The sequence below is a fragment of the Alosa pseudoharengus genome, unplaced genomic scaffold (assembly GCF_046254945.1).
Source record: "Alosa pseudoharengus isolate Yale_2024_CS ecotype anadromous, Long Island Sound unplaced genomic scaffold, YU_APseudo_1.1 YU_APseudo_1.1_scf_21, whole genome shotgun sequence".
Lineage (NCBI taxonomy): Eukaryota > Metazoa > Chordata > Actinopteri > Clupeiformes > Clupeidae > Alosa > Alosa pseudoharengus.
In genome coordinates this window covers 30,886,451-30,904,396 of record NW_027468674.1, presented here as the reverse complement: position 1 = coordinate 30,904,396, position 17,946 = coordinate 30,886,451, and the positions used below count along the sequence as shown (strand labels likewise).

The 17,946-nt window shown below is 43.3% G+C and overlaps 3 protein-coding genes across 3 annotated transcripts; 1 reads left to right on the top strand and 2 right to left on the bottom strand.

The window, feature by feature from the left end:
- The first annotated feature begins 2,187 nt into the window (after positions 1-2,187).
- On the top strand, positions 2,188-3,299 carry LOC143138592 (myeloid-associated differentiation marker-like protein 2). The gene has a single exon (XM_076299030.1). The coding sequence runs from the start codon at positions 2,329-2,331 to the stop codon at positions 3,193-3,195; it is 867 nt and encodes a 288-aa protein (XP_076155145.1). The 5' UTR covers positions 2,188-2,328; the 3' UTR covers positions 3,196-3,299.
- Positions 3,300-3,303: 4 nt separating this feature from the next.
- On the bottom strand, positions 3,304-5,752 carry LOC143138591 (putative protein MSS51 homolog, mitochondrial). The gene is made up of 5 exons (XM_076299029.1): positions 5,644-5,752; positions 5,352-5,476; positions 4,478-5,041; positions 4,100-4,214; positions 3,304-3,963 (listed from the first exon to the last, which is right to left on the bottom strand). Exons 1-5 carry the CDS (start codon positions 5,739-5,741, stop codon positions 3,762-3,764), a joined length of 1,104 nt encoding a protein of 367 aa, XP_076155144.1. The 5' UTR covers positions 5,742-5,752; the 3' UTR covers positions 3,304-3,761.
- A 1,677-nt stretch (positions 5,753-7,429) lies between these two features.
- Positions 7,430-17,463, bottom strand: LOC143138590 (putative protein MSS51 homolog, mitochondrial). The gene is made up of 7 exons (XM_076299028.1): positions 17,321-17,463; positions 14,789-14,953; positions 14,400-14,549; positions 12,439-12,563; positions 11,477-12,040; positions 8,942-9,035; positions 7,430-7,901 (listed from the first exon to the last, which is right to left on the bottom strand). The coding sequence occupies exons 1-7, from the start codon at positions 17,440-17,442 to the stop codon at positions 7,694-7,696; spliced, it is 1,428 nt and encodes a 475-aa protein (XP_076155143.1). The 5' UTR covers positions 17,443-17,463; the 3' UTR covers positions 7,430-7,693.
- Between the last annotated feature and the right edge of the window lie 483 nt (positions 17,464-17,946).

Here is a 17,946-nt window from a genome sequence, read left to right as displayed (position 1 = left end):
CTCAATGCAGACGAAAACTGGCAAAAGGCCTTGCCTTCCTCTTAATAAGAGTGTATATTAAAGAAAAAACTATCTTACAGAAAGAAACCCAAACATATGAGATTGATTCACTTTGTATTGTAATGAAAGAACTCGCGGCCACTCGGCGCGCAACTGAAGGCCCGACACACAATTAACAACAAAGTTTCACAATGCACGAACAAATACCCCCCAAAGTTCAGTGCCCAATAGTCCCGACATCAAGCAGATGATTCAATAAGTCCAAAACACAAACGTGATCCCCGGAATAAGAAAGAGTCGTTGCGCTTACAGTCTGTTGAGAAGTCGTTCCCTAATACGGTTGCGAAACGCAATCTCACCAAAACACGCACGTTAGGAAAAATGCTCCTTTGCTTGCTGTAATCCAATGACTTTGGGAAAAAATGAGTGATCGCAGATAGCGAGAAAAAGTCACGGTTCAGCATGCAAGGCCTCTAACGCGCGCTACTCCATACACCAGCGTCTTCGCACAGGTATCTCTCGGGGGCGAGCGCTCTCCCCGCGCCTCCATTTAAACAAAGTGCAATGAAAGTCACTCCTACCCAAAACGCGCGTTCAACGGTCAGCTGACATCAAATTTACATACATGGCATATTAAACAGAGAGAAAATACTAATACATTTTCATACAAACAACCATGTAAAAAGGTGATTTTGGCAAACTTTACAAAGTGAAACTCACAAACTCGTGGGTAGGCTAAGCAACGATATTTAAAACAATCAAGAAGTGGATTCCTGTAATGTTCATGAAAACAGTATAGCGATTGGATAGCCTAATAAATCGCGACTTGTTGTAGGCCTAACAGTAGGCCGAGTTTATATCGTCTCGCTGGAGTGCGCGCATAATAGGCCTACTGCCTACTTGCCCGTCCAAATAAAGGGCTTTCCTTTGTTTCACAGAGCTCTGACTAACGGGAGGCGCGATTGAGGTGGCCACTTCTAAATGGTAGCCTAGGCTACCCACTGATTAATGCATTCCGCAAACTCACGAAATGTATTGTAGCAGGTCACAAAACTGATTTCGTGATTCTGTTATGCATTTCGTCCACATAATGGAATTATCATGACACATAATTCATTCTGTAAACTGCTGACTCACGAAATGTATTGCAGCAGGTCACAAAACTGATTTCGTGATTCTGTTATGCATTTCGTCCACATAATGGAATTATCGTGACACATAATTCATTTCGTAAACTGCTGACTCACGAAATGTATTGTAGCAGGTCACAAAACTGATTTCGTGATTCTGTTATGCATTTCGTCCACGTAATGAAATTATCGTGACACATAATTCATTCTGTAAACTGCTGGCTCACGAAATGTATTGCAGCAGGTCACAAAACTGATTTCGTGATTCTGTTATGCATTTCGTCCACGTAATGAAATGACCGTGACACATAATTAATTCCGTAAACTGCTGACTCACGAAATGTATTGCATCAGGTCACAAAACTGATTTCGTGATTCTGTTATGCATTTCGTCCACGTAATGAAATTATCGTGACACATAAGTCATTTCGTAAACTGCTGACTCACGAAATGTATTGTACGTGATTCTATTATGCATTTCGTCCACAGAATGAAAGCATATGTCACTGAATGCATTTCGTAAGTTGTTAAGTTACTATTGCGTGGACGGAATGCCTTCTGTAACACAACACAATACTTCTGTGGACGAATTGAAATAGGATGCACAAAATGATGCGTGTAGGTGCATTCCGTATTTACGTAGACAGAATTACTTTTGACCAAACATTTCGTCTACGACAGTGAATACTGCATTCAGCATTATGTCCACGAAAGGAAAAGGCCACCAGTCAATTTCGTCCACGAAATGATGTGCTCTCTTCAGTGTTTCGTGGACACAATGCAAACCAATTTGTGCATTCCGTGGACAAAAGGCGTTACGATGTAACAAGGTTTCGTAATGAATATATGTATTTCGTCACACGAAATTCATTCTGTCCACAAAATAAGGCATGTTACATTTGGCGCCCCATAAATGCTATGCATTCAGTCTTATTCATAGAAGTAAGTCTGACAGAGTTAATGATTACCACAAGCTGCTTGTGCATCCAGACAGGGCGGGATTAAGGGTTACTCCCTGCATTCAGAGAACTGTTACAAAGAGAGGCGGGCAGTGGTGACCATAGCAGAGGATACCAGGCCACAAAGGATACCTCATCTACATATCATACGCTCACAACAACTCTACTCTACATGACTCTCTCTTCCCAAGCCTCTTCATCATTCTGTGTGTTTGTGAGTGTGACAAAAGACAACAGGAATGGGCTTGAGTTGTGCCTACAAAATACGTGTGGTGGAGATTTTGCTGTGTGCCTTGGCTGTGTTCATCGCCATATTGCAGAAAGGGGAGATCCAGCCGTACAGCGTGTGGTGCGAGTTCGTCTGGGCCTTTGCCTTCATTGTGGCCATGGTGATCCTGGTGCTGGAGGTGCTGAAGCTGGAACTGGTGGTGGCAGTTTTCCTGCAGCACTCCTGGGCCGACCTGGCCACGGGGCTCACGCTGGTCTGCGCCGCCATGCTCCTGACCGCCTCCATCATCTACCCTATGCGCGTCATGCACTGCACCATGTGCTTTCTCGAGGTAGTGTGCACCATCGTCTCCTGCCTGGCCACATTGCTCTTTCTGGTGGATGGGGTGATGACCAAAAAAGAGATGTCCAGTGGATACCTGACCGCTGTGTGCGGGGTTCTGCGCTTCACCGAAGCGCTCCTTGCATCCCTGCTCTTCATTACGTTTGCATCCTATTTCTTGAGTGTGACCACTGGAGTCCCATGGGCTCTGGGGTGGTGCGTTCTTGTGTACATAGTGTGTTTTGTATTATCAGTGCTCATGATGATGTTTAACCTGGTGAAGCTGTTGAATGCACTAGTGTGTGTGGATAAGTTGGAGGTGGTCTTTAATATTGTAGCAGTGGTCCTTTACATCACAGCTATCATACTATGGCCCATTTATGGAAAGCAGGATTACTACAACTACATGAAATGGGACACTGATATGCGCATTGTACTAAACTATGGCTACCACTACATCGACCTTATGCTTGTGTTGGTCTTGACAGCAGTGAATTTGGTGCTGTATATAGTGGATATGATTTTGTCTCTGCTGGCATTCCTTAAATGCATATGATGAGTGTCAACAGTTTAGAGCAAATGTAATGTTACATTACAAAAAGAGTACTGTATTAGAGCATTCTTAAAGATTAAGCATTAAATGTCAACATGGCCAAAAAATGTTGTTAGTTTTCCAGTAGTGTTTAATGTAGTTTTTTGTTTCCTATAGAGTACAGTGAGTGTTCTGCCTAATTACAAATACAAAATATTGTAGCCAGCAAATTAGCAAAAATGTGAGTTGAATGGCAATGCCCTGCATCGTATAAAAAGAGCACAAAATGCATTCGTATCCAGTGAACAAAGAAAAATTCTATAATTTTCCTAACAGAACATGTTCAATAAGATAGTATTCAAATACAGGTAAAGCTACGTTGGCAATTCAGAGAACATTCTATCTGTTTGCCAATGCAAATAATCTATTGTCACTAACCTGGTACCAGAAGCCCTTGTGCTCCACTGTGTGTGTAAGCCACACACACAACGTAAAAAGGAAACAGTCAATGTTTGTCCACCTTCACACACACTCATGACACAATGTCCATCGCAGTACAGTAGCTTTGCTCCAGCAGTGTGGTCTGAGGCCTAGTCCTCCTCAGCCTCTTCCTCCTCTCTCTCCAGCAGCCCCTGGAAGCAGATGTAATGGGCGCTGCAGTAGCCTGGAGGCTTGTTGGGGCAGGCCTGCACCTGCTCTGGCTTCTGGGATTTAAAGGGATTCACCCCAGTGGCCTTGATGTGCATCTCCAACTCCAACAGGACCTGAAGGGTGTACTCCAGCTCAGGTTCACTACAAGGAGGGACAAGGAAACATGCACACACTTAAAAGACTCCACAAAGAACTGAACGATTTGTGTGTGTGTGTGTGTGTGTGTCATTTTTACCCGTAGCTTTGAATGTTGTTGGGTGACATTTAGAAGACTTACTCTGTGGTGGTGAAAAGTGTGGGTATGTTGTAATCTCGCAGGAGCAGCAGAGTTGGCAACCAGCCCTGGTACACTTTGTCCACCTCATCCATGTTCTCCTGACTAGCATCCAAACCTACAGAGAGAAGACTTCTTTTAGTCTGTATTCATACTCTGCAGTGTACCCTTTATTGGCAATGTTAAAGAATGCTCTACCTGTCCAGGTTAAAACTGATCCAAACGCAAATATAACTGCCAGATTCAGTCTAAATCAATTAGACCCTCATTTTGTAATTTAAGCTGACTTAACTGTATTATACTAACAGGTATATGGTACTGTATGTACACTTTTAGATACACTTTAGCAAGGTGTTCAGTCTTTATGTTCTTTTTGTATACCTGGGTGAAATCCCACCACCAGGTCTGGTTTTGCTGCCTCCCCTTTCTCCACCACGTCTTCCCAGAACTGGTGGTAGAGGCCCTTGTATCCGCTGATGTAGGATTTCCCTCTGGGCCCAAAGGCTCTCAGTGGGGGGCGAATGGCCTTCCCCTCCACCACCTCCGGCCCCACCATCACCACCTCCAGGCCCTGGTGTCCAGGGAACATGTGGCTCAGCTCGTCCATGTCAGTGACTCGGGCCCCCAGGGTCTCGCTGTGGGCAGCCCCCACCAAATGAATGGTGAGCGGGCGGGAGTAAGGGTCCAGCTTGAAGTGTTTAATGGCAAAGCCGATGGTCAGGGGCCGTGAGAAGAACTCGCTGCACACACGCCACATCGACTCTCTCAGATCGACCTCCCCTGGACGTGAACGGCCAGCATTGTTCCAAAGCTCGGTCATGTTCTTTCCAGACAGGATGGGATCCACTCGAGTGGTCAGATCCCCCTGCATGGAGAGCCAGTCTTCCCAGCTGTTGATCTCTGCAGCGGGACGCGTCCATGCCTCCGTAGGGAACGGGAGAGCACCTGTAGGGAAGATGAGGTCCATGTTATATTTCCCCTCTTCTCCTTTGGTTCACTTGCAGTCCTGGCAAGTAATGTTTCAGTTAAAGTAAAAAACAAAATGTATCCTAAAAATTCATGGCTATTTTTGTTTGTTTTCAGAACATTTTGTTGTTAGAATGTAAAATATGTTCATGTCAGAGTATCCTATGCAATTCCCATTCATTAAATTTATCAAGACCTTTGTGTAATTTATGTGTGCAATACCTTTACCTGACCCCAAAAATTGTATATCTTTTGACAGAGAAAAATATGAGTTATCCTCCTTCCGCACCTTTGTAGATGAGCCACTCTATCCGCCTGTCAATGGCTGCCCAGCCAAGTGTCTTACACAGCTTCTTATGTTGGGGCCAGTGCTGCCTCTGGCACTCCTTACAGCAGTAATATACATTCAAACACCTGAGAGATGTCATGGGGGAAAGAAGGACAATGGAGACAGGAGTAGGTGAGGAGAGGAAGTGTGCAGTTTGGTTGCACTGTGGATTGGGAGTAATGAGGAATCATGCGACAGATCAACATCTTTCTGGGTGAATGGACGTATCTGTGATGGGCACCAGTCCACTTACTTTCCACAGCGTTTTAGCGCCTTGGGATCTGATAACTGAGATGGTTTGCTATCACAGGCAGCACATATCCTGTAGGTCTCCTCCATCTTCTCAAACATTTGTTTTTGTGAGAGAGAAGCAGGGGTATTGCCTTTACCCTCAGGGTGAACACTGACATGAGACAGACACAGACAGCACATGATAAAACTGATTAAAAGGCAATAAGTGGGTTGATGCCTTTTGATCAGCAGGGGTGACAGTATTAAGGTCTACAGTGTGTGTGTGTGTGTGGTGTATCTGCAATGTTAAACAAACAAATCACAAGAGCAGGGTTACATGGCATAATCAGTATCATCAGAATCATTGGGACAGGTGCTTCTAGTGCATAGTAGTATACATTCAAACACTTACTCAGTCACGCTATGCTTTCACACCAGACTCATACCAATACATATACTAAAAGGACAGGTCACATAAGAGGCAGTATAAAAATAGATATTAGGCAGTATAAAATATAAAAAGAGATCATTTTTTTAAAAAATCACAGTATCCTACTGGGGTCTGGGAAAGTGCAAATGCAGTGCAAACAGGCAAGATAATCATTCAGCATGATGAAGTTCCTATTTCTGTAAGTGAGTGTTTAGAGTTGTGATGGCTCAGGGGGAAAAGCTGTGTCTGAATCTGGATGTGCGGGTTCTGACAGACCTGTAATGCCTTCCTGAGGGGAGTAACTGAAAGTGCTTGTGGCCTGAGTGAGAGGAGTCCTTGATTATGTTTATAACAGAGTACAGTGACTGGTTTATGCCTTCGGTGAAAGGTGAAGTTTACATTGACAGCTTCAACAGCAAAAAGACTAAAGCGTGTGACACTTTTATGTTTCCCCCTGCATGTGTAGCCTCACACCTGCTTTCCTCTTTGAGTGTAATTCCACATGGGCTTCTATTTTCAGTCCGCTATTTTTAGATATGTTAACCATATAGGGAACAACGCTTTAAAGGTATATGATTTCATGTTTTGAGCTACAGATGAACGGAGTAATATTACGAAATAATCCCAGGCTCTGCATTGCGTTTGTCTTGGAGCAATGGTTCCCGGGGCCACGCGTCACTGACGCTTATGCATTGCCAAAGACGCGGAAAGGAATCCCGGTTTTAGATATTTGAAGCTTGAAACGGTCTTGCTGCAAATCACAGACAACAGTGTACACCAGGTACAGTATGCGTTAAAATCAGGGTGTGTTGATGGTTTCGTCCATTTTCAAGAGGCTGTACAGTAGCTTTTAGTCTATTTTTAGCTTCAAAATAAAACTCAAGCACACGCAAAATTCCATACTTTGACGTGACATGCAACGATGCGTTTTATTTACTTACCTCGTTGGTTCAGTCATTTAGTTAGATGTAACTTTCTGATGCAAATTCTTCAACTGAAAACTCCCGAGGTTGTATTGGACGCCTCAAGTACGCTAAGTTAAGTTGGCTCAGGAGGAGACCTTCCATTTATACCCACCAGCTGTTGGCGGTTGTATTCAGGACATTTCTAGAGGCTTCTGTGTTAACGACACCGCGAAGATCAAATCGCAAATTTATATTTCTCATCTCTTTCCATTTTTAAAGTGAGTTTTGTCAGAAAACTCTCACTCCGAGGCCGCATTTCAGACGCATTTCATGTTCGACAAAAATATAAAGGAAACACACAACTCCGTTGAAGTTTATCTTATCTGAATGTTTATTTTGTTGCTGATTGCATTTCAGCTTTATGGCATATTTATGACATATTTTCAACACTCCAAACTAGAAAAAAGGTCAAGAAGGTAATGAAATCCAGATTTCGTTGGTGTTGGTATAGGTAAAAAAACACAAATTTTTGAAAGTAGCCTAATATAAAACACTGCTCTAGTTCATACATCCACAATGCATACACACATACACACACACACACACACACACACACACACACACACATATATATGCTAACAGAGAGATAGATAAAGGAAATAGAAAGGGTAGAAGTGTGTGTGTGTGTGTGTGTGTGTGAGAGAGAGAGAGAGAGAAAATAGTCCACGTCTGAGCCTTTAGGCTTGTTCTGCCTCAGCCTCTTCCTCCTCTCTCTCCAGCAGCCCCTGGAAGCAGATGTAGTGGGCACTGCAGTAGCCTGGAGGCTTGTTGGGGCAGGCCTGCACCTGCTCTGGCTTCTGGGATTTAAAGGGATTCACCCCAGCGGCCTTGATGTGCATCTCCAACTCCAACAGGATCTGAAGGGACAGGTCATATTCTGTCTCGCTACACATACACACACACACACACACACAAACACACACACAGAGGAGGACAGACGGAGAGAAAGAGAGAGAGAAGGAAAGAGAGAGAAAGACAGACAGAGAGAGAGAGAGAGATTATGTTAGCCATTATGCAGTTGACAAGTTTATTCTTCCACTTCCAGTTCTCTGCACTAGGAGGCGATAGGTGACCAGTAATGCTTTCCTCAGTAATATTTTCATTTAGAATTCTCTGAGGGACACTTTGCTAAACAGTACAGACATTCTTGCATAAGGTTAATTCAACTTCTTCTTGTTGCTGCTTGGTGTATCTTCTTTTAGTTCTGTTTATTTGAGCTGAAAATGAACTGTGTGAGAAATGAGAATAGTGAATCAGTTAGAGAGAGGTGAAACCTGGTGATATTGGATAGATATAACCAGTGATTAAAGTGGGATTTGGCAGTTGGGGGAACCCTAAAATCCAGTGTCAATGCAACGGGGGAAAATGACTCACCGTTGGACAACATATTGTGTATCGTGGTGTAGCAATACTTTTTGGACAAGAATTGCTAGCTTCATTGTCACCTCTGTACACCCGAAAAATTAACTCACCATTTATTTTAACAATATCATCGCGCTATATTGTTGGTATGAAAGAATATATTATTAATTTATCTGAGGTGGCAGAACTGCATTCCTCCCCCCCCCCCCCACACACACTTTAACCCCTGGATAACCTCAGGGGATGTCTCCAGGAAGTGTTTTCTTTCAGACAGCTTTAGTTCTCAACACATTTCTCATCCAAATAATTATCAGCCACGTGAACAGAATAAGAGGTTTTAAGAGAAATGATTGAGTTGGTCATAAAATAACCTGAATAATCACACTGTTTCTTAATTTCACATAAGGCTTTTAGTATACATGCACATGCACATGCACAGCCAAAACATCATTACTTAACAAGAAAGTACCTCACAGTTTTGTTTGGTCAGGTTAAAGTGTGATTAATCTGGAACTATGGAGGTTAATGTATTGTTCTTCAACTTTAGAGACGTGTTTACTTACTTAAATGTGGTAAACATTGATGCAATGTTGTAGTCTCTGAGCAGCAGTAATGTTGGCAGCCACCCCTCCCCTAAACTCTGCGTTGCATGGAATCCTGGGAAAAGCAGGCAGAATAAAGCACTGAGTGATATTATCTGTATCTGTCAGTGACAGTTCCTATTTCATCATTTTCTTATACACAGAAGACACATCACCCTCTGCATAATATGTTGTGCTGATGTGCTAAATGTGTCCTATCTACAGTGCTGCTATAGAGAGGAATAGCAGCACAACGTTTCTGTGTGTGCTCATAACAGAGAACCTCTCCTGGACAGCTCAGGAGAGCCAGTGTCCCAGTACCCATCATGTGGTCCTTCTGCTGAGGCACCAGTGTTTTGAATGGTCATGCCAATAAGGCTCAGTGAATTAAACTGAATTGAATTGAGAGCATCCTGGTCAGCTGCATCACTGGATGGTTTGGAAGTTGTACCACCTCCAACAGGAGTACCCTGCAGCCCCTAGTGAATGCAGCAGGAGAGACCACTGGTGCCTCACTCTCCTCCGTCCCGGACATCTACAACATACGGTTAGCTCGAAAAGTATTGCGGGCGACCCCTCCCACCTCTCCCACAGCTTTGTGAGTGTCCTGCTCACCCGAGAGAAGATTCCGGGGCCTCCAGGCCCACACACCTCAAGACTGAAGGACAGCTTCATTCACCAGGCTGTCAGGATGTTGAACTATCTGCCCTCCCTCTCCCCTCTGCCCTCTGCCACCATGAAGACTGGACATTAAACACTGACCACCCAACATGTGCACATACACGTTCACACAAAACACCACCCACATGTGCACATACACGTTCACACAAAACACCACCCACATGTGCACATACACATTCACACAAAACACCACCCAACATGTGCACATACACATTCACACAAAAAGCACCAGATTTTGACAATCTTTTTGCACCATTTGCAGTACATGGTATATTCAAACATCTCATGTGCCTTGCTGCCCTTCTTTGTGAATACTTGTAGTTTGTCATACTTTTTATCTCTTCCATTGTCGCCGTATTGTTGTTGTTATTGTTGTTGTTTTGCCCTATCGTGGGCCTGAGAGAAACACAATTTCAATCCTCTGTATGTCCTGTACATATAGCAGAATGGACAATGAAGTTGACTTTGACTTTGTCAGGGGGCATCCTGTACATGCTATATGAGGGGCCATTCTTGTGTAAGACCTGGCTTGAATAAACGATTCCCTAGCTCGCTCTCTGTAATGCGTGTGTGTGTGGTGCCATTTGCCCTACACTGGCCTGCTCTGGCTAATGTGTTGTATATTTAGCCCTATGACAGCATCCTGTGAGTGTGTCCCAGGGAACACAGGCTTGGAGGGATGAGGATGTCTTTCCTGCTACTTAGTGGATTGAAGGGACCTTTCAAAATATTTGTTCCACTACTTACTTTACTGAGGATCTGACCTGTAAACAGCTGTCATCGCTCATTGCCACCTCTATGGACAGTCAGCCTACAGGTACGTGTGTGCGCGTGCGTGTGTGAGTGTATGTGAGTGTATGTGTGTGTGTGTGTGTGTGTTTCTGTTTCTGTTGATCTGTCCGTCTGTCTGTCTGTCTGTCAGTGAGTCAGTCTTTGAGTATGAATGCATTTAAAGGAACTCTGTATAGGTCTCTATGGGAGATATCAGTTGCAACTTGTGTGTGTGTGTGTGTGTGTGCGCAAACACGCTGTGGGAAGCTGCTGAATCCAAACATCTATAACGCCAACATTGCCCACCTGTCCTAATAAATCAGAGCAATAAATGTCAGGCTGAGACACTCATAGACACACCCCATCTAACACACACACACACACACACACACACACACACACACACCAGCTCACATCAATACACACGGCAGCTCCTCATCTTACATTGCATTCCCCTGATGAAGGCCTCTGGCCTCTTGGCTGCATCTTGATACACAAACTGCTTAATGACATCTAAAAGAGCTGATATACCCGATTTTCTAGATGCTAATTGTATTGTACAGTGCAGAGGTCTCAGCCACTTGATCTTCACAGCTTTGCAGGAGACCCCTGCTGATTGCTACTGTGTGTAGAAAGGTATCCGTTTGTGTTTCTGTTTTGTTATGTTTGTTTGGTCTGTGTAGGGCTGTAGTGGTAAAATAATAATAGGTGTGATCTGTCTATGAATTCTGTGATCACGGTAAGGTGGACTGTGCCATGCAGTATCGGATTTTTTAAAAAGGCATTCAGAACATGTTTGATTATGGTGAAGGTTATTGTCCAATGTTTATAACAATACCAATGGTATTAAATGGTTCCTAGAGTGTTGATGAGTGTACATATTGTGAATGTGGATGAGACAGTGTGACTTTTGAATGTTAAAAGTTGCAATTGGAGAAAAAACTCTTTTGAGAGGTGGATAAACTGAAATTTCAGTGGTCCAGAGGATAAATTGCGTTTAGCCTCCACTACAGCCCTAGGTCTGTGTATGCATAAATAAATCATATGACTACTGTACATTCATACCTGGGTGAAATCCCACCACCAGGTCTGGTTTTGCTGCCTCCCCTTTCTCCACCACGTCTTCCCAGAACTGGTGGTAGAGGCCCTTGTATCCGCTGATGTAGGATTTCCCTCTGGGCCCAAAGGCTCTCAGTGGGGGGCGAATGGCCTTCCCCTCCACCACCTCTGGCCCCACCATCACCACCTCCAGGCCCTGGTGTCCAGGGAACATGTGGCTCAGCTCGTCCATGTCAGTGACTCGGGCCTCCAGAGTCTCCTGGAGGGCAGCCCCCACCAAATGAATGGTGAGCGGGCGGGAGTAAGGGTCGAGGTTGAAGAGCCTGATGCCCAAACCGATGGTCAGTGGCCGAGACAAGAACTCAGTGCTCACACGCCACATCGACTCTCTCAGATCGGCCTCTTCTGGGCGTGGTCTGCTGACGCTCTTCCAAAGCTCCGTCATGAACTTTCCAGACAGGATGGGGTCCATTCTAGCGGTCAGATCCCCCTGCATGGAGAGCCAGTCTTCCCAGCTGTTGATCTCTGCAGCGGGACGCGTCCATGCCTCCGTAGGGAACGGGAGAGCACCTGGAGCAAGTAGAGTGAGGTTATTAAATAACCAGTTTCCTGACAATACTATCCACACAGAGAAGCTTTATGATACGGCTAGAACAAACACACAGGATCCATTTGGCTGAGCCTTCAATTCCTCATATCTATGAATTCAAGTTTGGATTTTTGTTTAATATACCGGTATATATATATATATATATATATATATATATATATATATATATATATATATATATATTTATTTATTTATTTATTTATTTATATTGAATGCATTATGTTTTAGGTTAAATGCAAAAGTGGGGACAATGTCTTACCAAAATTATTTTAAAAATTTGGGTTATAATAGGTCAGTTAATGCATTGTCAAATTATTTATTTTTAGAAGATAATTTTTGAACAGATGTACACATTTACCTGCTGAAACTAACCATTCTACCAGCCTGTCAATTGCCACTAGACGTAACTTCTTGCAGAACTTCTTATGAGTAGGCCAGTCCTTCCTCTGACATTCTTTACAGCAGTAATACAGATTTAGGCACCTAACAAAGCAAGAGAGAGAGAGAGAAAGAGGGAAAGAGAGAGAGAGAGAGAGAGGTGGTATAAACACTAACATAATAGATTTCTAAACTTGGACCTAAAGAGATGAGCTACCACATTCAGTCATGCACAACACAATGTCTGTTCTGGCGTGGGGCAATGGCAATGAGGATATACAGGTGGTATATTCACTCATGATCACAGCAGCGCTCCTCATAAACTCTGACCTTTGCTTGTCTGCTGCAAAACTCAGCATGCGCTGTCAAGACGGCTACCATGGGCATGCCAAGAGCGGCACAGCAAGGGAGTGCTGGAGCCAGGTGGGAATTTACAGGCTGATTGCATGGCAACTAGAGAGCATGACTCGCCCGTTTAGCCGCTGAGATCATGCAGGCGTCCTGTCCTGTCTGACTCCCAAAGCTGCAAAGCCCTGGCCATACATGGCAGTCACCCTCAGGGGACCAATCGTAGTGCCCCATACATAGAGCACCAACTCCAAATAGATAAAAAAATTAAATGAAAGAAATATAAAAATTTAAAACACAAATCCTTGAAAAAAATGCTGATTCTCTATGAATAAATTGATTTGGTTTCAACATCAACATGTGTCTGTCCAGTGGTATTTCATGGTGCCATTCTAAACGAATAAAATACTAAGTGGCGGCATGGATGATAATCGGCTGGCTACTGCTGGTTGTTATTTAGAGCTGTGATTTGGCACAAGTTGTGTTTGTTGGTGAGATACTGAGGGTTGTTATCACTTGGTGTCCTGGAGTGGTACTAATCAAAGCCAAGGCCACAATCCCTTCTCACTTTCACAGCCTTCCTTTATGGGAGGCCACACGGGTCTGGCTACTTACAGCTCTCCCCCTCTCTGCTGACCCGCAACAGCTCATTTTCTCTCTTTCACTGGAATGTGCTGCAGTCCATTTCATTCCAGCCATTTCCCAGTTCTTAATCACTCCCACTTTAGACACTCCACAAATCCGTCCTCCCTCTATCTGTCTCTCGTACCCCTGAATGTTGTAGAACTGAAACCTTTGAATACTTGAATTACATAATATCAGATAGTTATCTGACTATTGTGAATTTATATGTTTCACTAGAAATTGTATACACACACACACACACACATACACCACACACACACACACACACACACACACACACACACACTCACACACACACACACACACACACACTACCGGTCAAAAGTTTGGGGTCACTTAGAAATTTCCATTCCACTCCATTGTAGACAGAATACCAGCTGAGATCAGTTGCATTGTTTTTTTAATCAGGGCAGCAGTTTTCAGATTACATTACATAATCTGATATAATTTTAAAAGGTTAACTGAGAAAACATTGAAGAACCATTTGCAAGCTGGTATTCTGTCTATAATGGAGTAGAATGGAAATTTCTAAGTGACCCCAAACTTTTGACCGGCAGTATATATAATAAGTGCAAATGTGTGTGTTTGTTTAAATGTATGCATGTACTGTATCTCTCTCTCCCTTCCTCTCTCTTTCTCTTTGACTCTCTCGCTCCCTCTCTCTTTCTTTCTCTCGCTCCCTCTCTCTGTGCGTGAGTGATGGCACTCTAAGTAAGCACATAGCTTACAAAATCACGAGGGTGCTGAGTGGTGAGTGGTAAGCTAATCCTTGGAAAACGGTAAACACACACACACACACACACACACACACACACACACACACACATATAACTGTCACTGTCTGAGATACAACACGCATCAATCAGGAAAAGTGTCTGGAAACAATGTATGTTGTGGTGTGTGTGTGTGTGTGTGTGTGTGTGTTTGTGTTCTTGTGACCTCACTTACTTTATGCAACGCTTAAGAGCCTTTGGGTCTGGCAGGTGAGCAGGGAGTTTCTGACAGGCTGCACAGAATTTAAAGGTGTCCTCCAACTTGTCAAACATCTCCTTATTAGTGTGAAAGGTTGCGCCCCTTATCTTCCCCTCCATGGCATTCCTGAAGAGAGGAGAGAGATCCAGATAGCAGATCTTTTTTACATTTAAAAGATAAAAGGGAGGAGTCCAAAGGATACAATAAGGTGGGTTCAATAATGTTGGTGGTACATAATACAATTACACAGGTCTTAACTGGCGATGTTCAATATCTGTCTTTACCTGGTGGCACATACAAAAAAAAATTGTCTCCCTGTGTGTGTGAGTGTGTGGGTGTGTGTTAGTGTGGAGACTGAACCTTACCTGTATTCTCCATAGTCCTTCATGTGGAGCTTGTCCAAGATGACTTTGGAGAGGCCAGGGACATTGGAGTCCAGTGAGTAGAAACCCAGCTGGTCAGAGAAGACACTGTCCAGCCCGGGAGCATAGGACTGGGGCAGTGCTGGCACAGGGTCAGCCATATTGGTACTAAAGCAGCAGAGGAAAGGTACGGTAAAAAGGACTAAGAGACGGCATGATGCTTGATTTGTGCGAAGTTAACTTCGCTCTCTCTGGAAACAGTAGTTACTCAAAAACTATAACCGAGGCACATTTGTGTAGTAGACAGGTATTACAAAGATGGAGAGAGAACAAAAAGTGGCACATACTCTATGTAGGATACAGCTGATATTTTAGAGGTAGTATTTATTGTGATAAGCATTATTATCAGCAGGGCTTAAAATTCATTTTTCAAAATGGGGGGGAATTGCCCCCTTAGGTTATTTATGTAGGGGGGATTCTATTTGGGGGGGGGGAGTCGATTCTGATACCAAGTCAAGAATTGCCATTTCGATACTTCTTCGATACTTTTTAAAAAAAGTGTTTGATTTTGGGGCCCCCACCACCCTGACGTCATCAGTAATATATACTGTAGTGGGATCATTCACAACAGTGGACATCCTAGATTCTGCTTGACTCTCTCCACACACACACAAACACACACTTAAAATAATGATGGCTTATGTGATATGTTTCTATTTCATATATTTTTTAATTCATAGAGTGTATTTAGCTAATAATGTATTTTTTAATGTATAGCATTTTACTAGTAATTACTAGTAGCTAAACATATTTAGTAATTTGAATGCCTCATATTGACGTTTAACCTATAACACTTATCTTTAATGTGGTGTGTAGGTCTAATTGAGTTCACATTGGTGATGAGTAGGTGTAATTGAGTGCCTGTCACTTTAAGAAAATACGTGAGAGTAATCCTCCCTTCAGCCTGACGGTTTTAATTTAGGCTAGTCGCTAGTGAATAAAAGTTGTGCATAAGGATATGTGGATGCAAATCATTATGTTTTCTATGTCATTAGATGCAATAAATGTTCAAAAAACTAACAAGTCGAAGACAATCTTTCTGGGATCAAGTGTTGACGTGACCTGAGCTAGCAGGATAGTTACCAAGGAGCTCTTTCCAGATGTAAAAGTTTGCCATGGTTGGGTAGCCTATTTGCGTAAGCGCAAAGTGGTTCTCTCTCTCTCTCTCTCTCCGTGTGTGTGTGTGTCTGCGTCTGCATGAGGCTGATGATGATGTTCAATTCAACTCGGTAGTTGATCCGTCCGGTCAGCACCGCATTCACGCCACTTCATGATTATATTAACGTCATCAGACAGGCTGTAAAAGTGTATGCGGGAATTTCTCGCATTATGATGGCTAGAGTTGCAGGACTTGAACAAATTATGCGCAATACCCGCAATGAAATTTAAGCCCTGATCAGTCCTAGCACCTGTTGAGACACTGTCATATTTTGATTTACAAGTGCTTTGTTGTTGAATCTTTAGACAAACACACACACACACACACACACACACACACACACACACACACACACACACACACACACACACACACACACACACACACACACACACACACACACACACACACACACACACACACACACACACACACACACACACACACACACACACACACACACACACACACACTGCGGTACATACATTCAGAAAATTCCTCCATTCCTTGCAGACTGCAGAAAAAGACCAAACTGTCTGTGTGCATTTGAGTGTAGGACAGAAGAATGTGTGGAGTGCGTCTACTGGTAATGCGTAAGGCTCACTGACAGACATCCTGCACTTTGGGGGCCGCATGGGGGAGTGGGGCACAGGGTTCCATTAGCATACTGGAAATGATCCAGGCAGTTTACCACCCTCCACACACGCAAATGCACACACACCCGCACGCACACACACACTTTTAAATTCTAAAAATATTATATTTGCCCATTCTAATTCAAACATGCATTAATAAATTATGAAGAAGTACAGTAAACACCCAAGGAGACACATGTCTACATTCACCAGCCTTGGCATATAGAAACAGTATCTTCCCCTGGAGGCTGTATATCAATGCACACTCATGCACACCGAAAAATAACTTTACAGACAAACAATAATCTATCTTGAATGTGTAGAAATGCTTACATCTAAAGTATAACTCTCTATAATCTCAAACCAATTGAAAGGTCCATAAAAATATTTAGATCATGGTAAATATGAAGTTATACACAATTAAATTAACTTCACCCTATTATTATTCATACTTAATTTCTTCTCTCTATATACAGTATATATGTATATATATACACACATTAATATATATATATATATATATATATATATATATATATATTTTATATATATAAAAATCTATAATCTAATCAAAAACCCAAAGAGTTTTGAAATCAATACAGTGACGGTCAGAGTAACCACACAGAAATTCTCAAGGAAAGACAGAGCAAGAAAGCAAGCGAGCTAAAGCCTTTACTCTACCTGCTGCTGGCTGGAGAAAGAGGAGTGTCTAAAGGGAGCTGATCTTCCACATTCAAGGGGTCCCCCACCCCGCCCCTCCTGTCCTCTTTCTGCCTTTTTATGTATCCCTTTTTTGAAGTCATGTGGTCACATCTCTCTCTCTCTCTCTCTCTCTCACGAACACACACACAAACACACACCACACACGCATACAAACTCACACACATAAACACACACAAGCACACACCACACACACATACAAACTCACACACACAAACACACACACACACACACACACACACACACACACACACACACACACACACACACACACACACACACACACACACACACACACACACACACACACACACACACACACACACACACACACACACACACACAGACGCACAAACACAAACACAAACACACACACACACACACACACACACACACACACACACACACACACACACACACAGACGCACAAACACAAACACACACACACACACACACACACACACACACACACACAGAGTAGACACTTGGCCAGTAGGGGGTAGTCTGTCAAAAAAGACTAGGAGTGAGTTATGGTCATCAGAACAGCCACTCCGTGCCATCTGTCACACGATGAGGGGCTGAGAGGG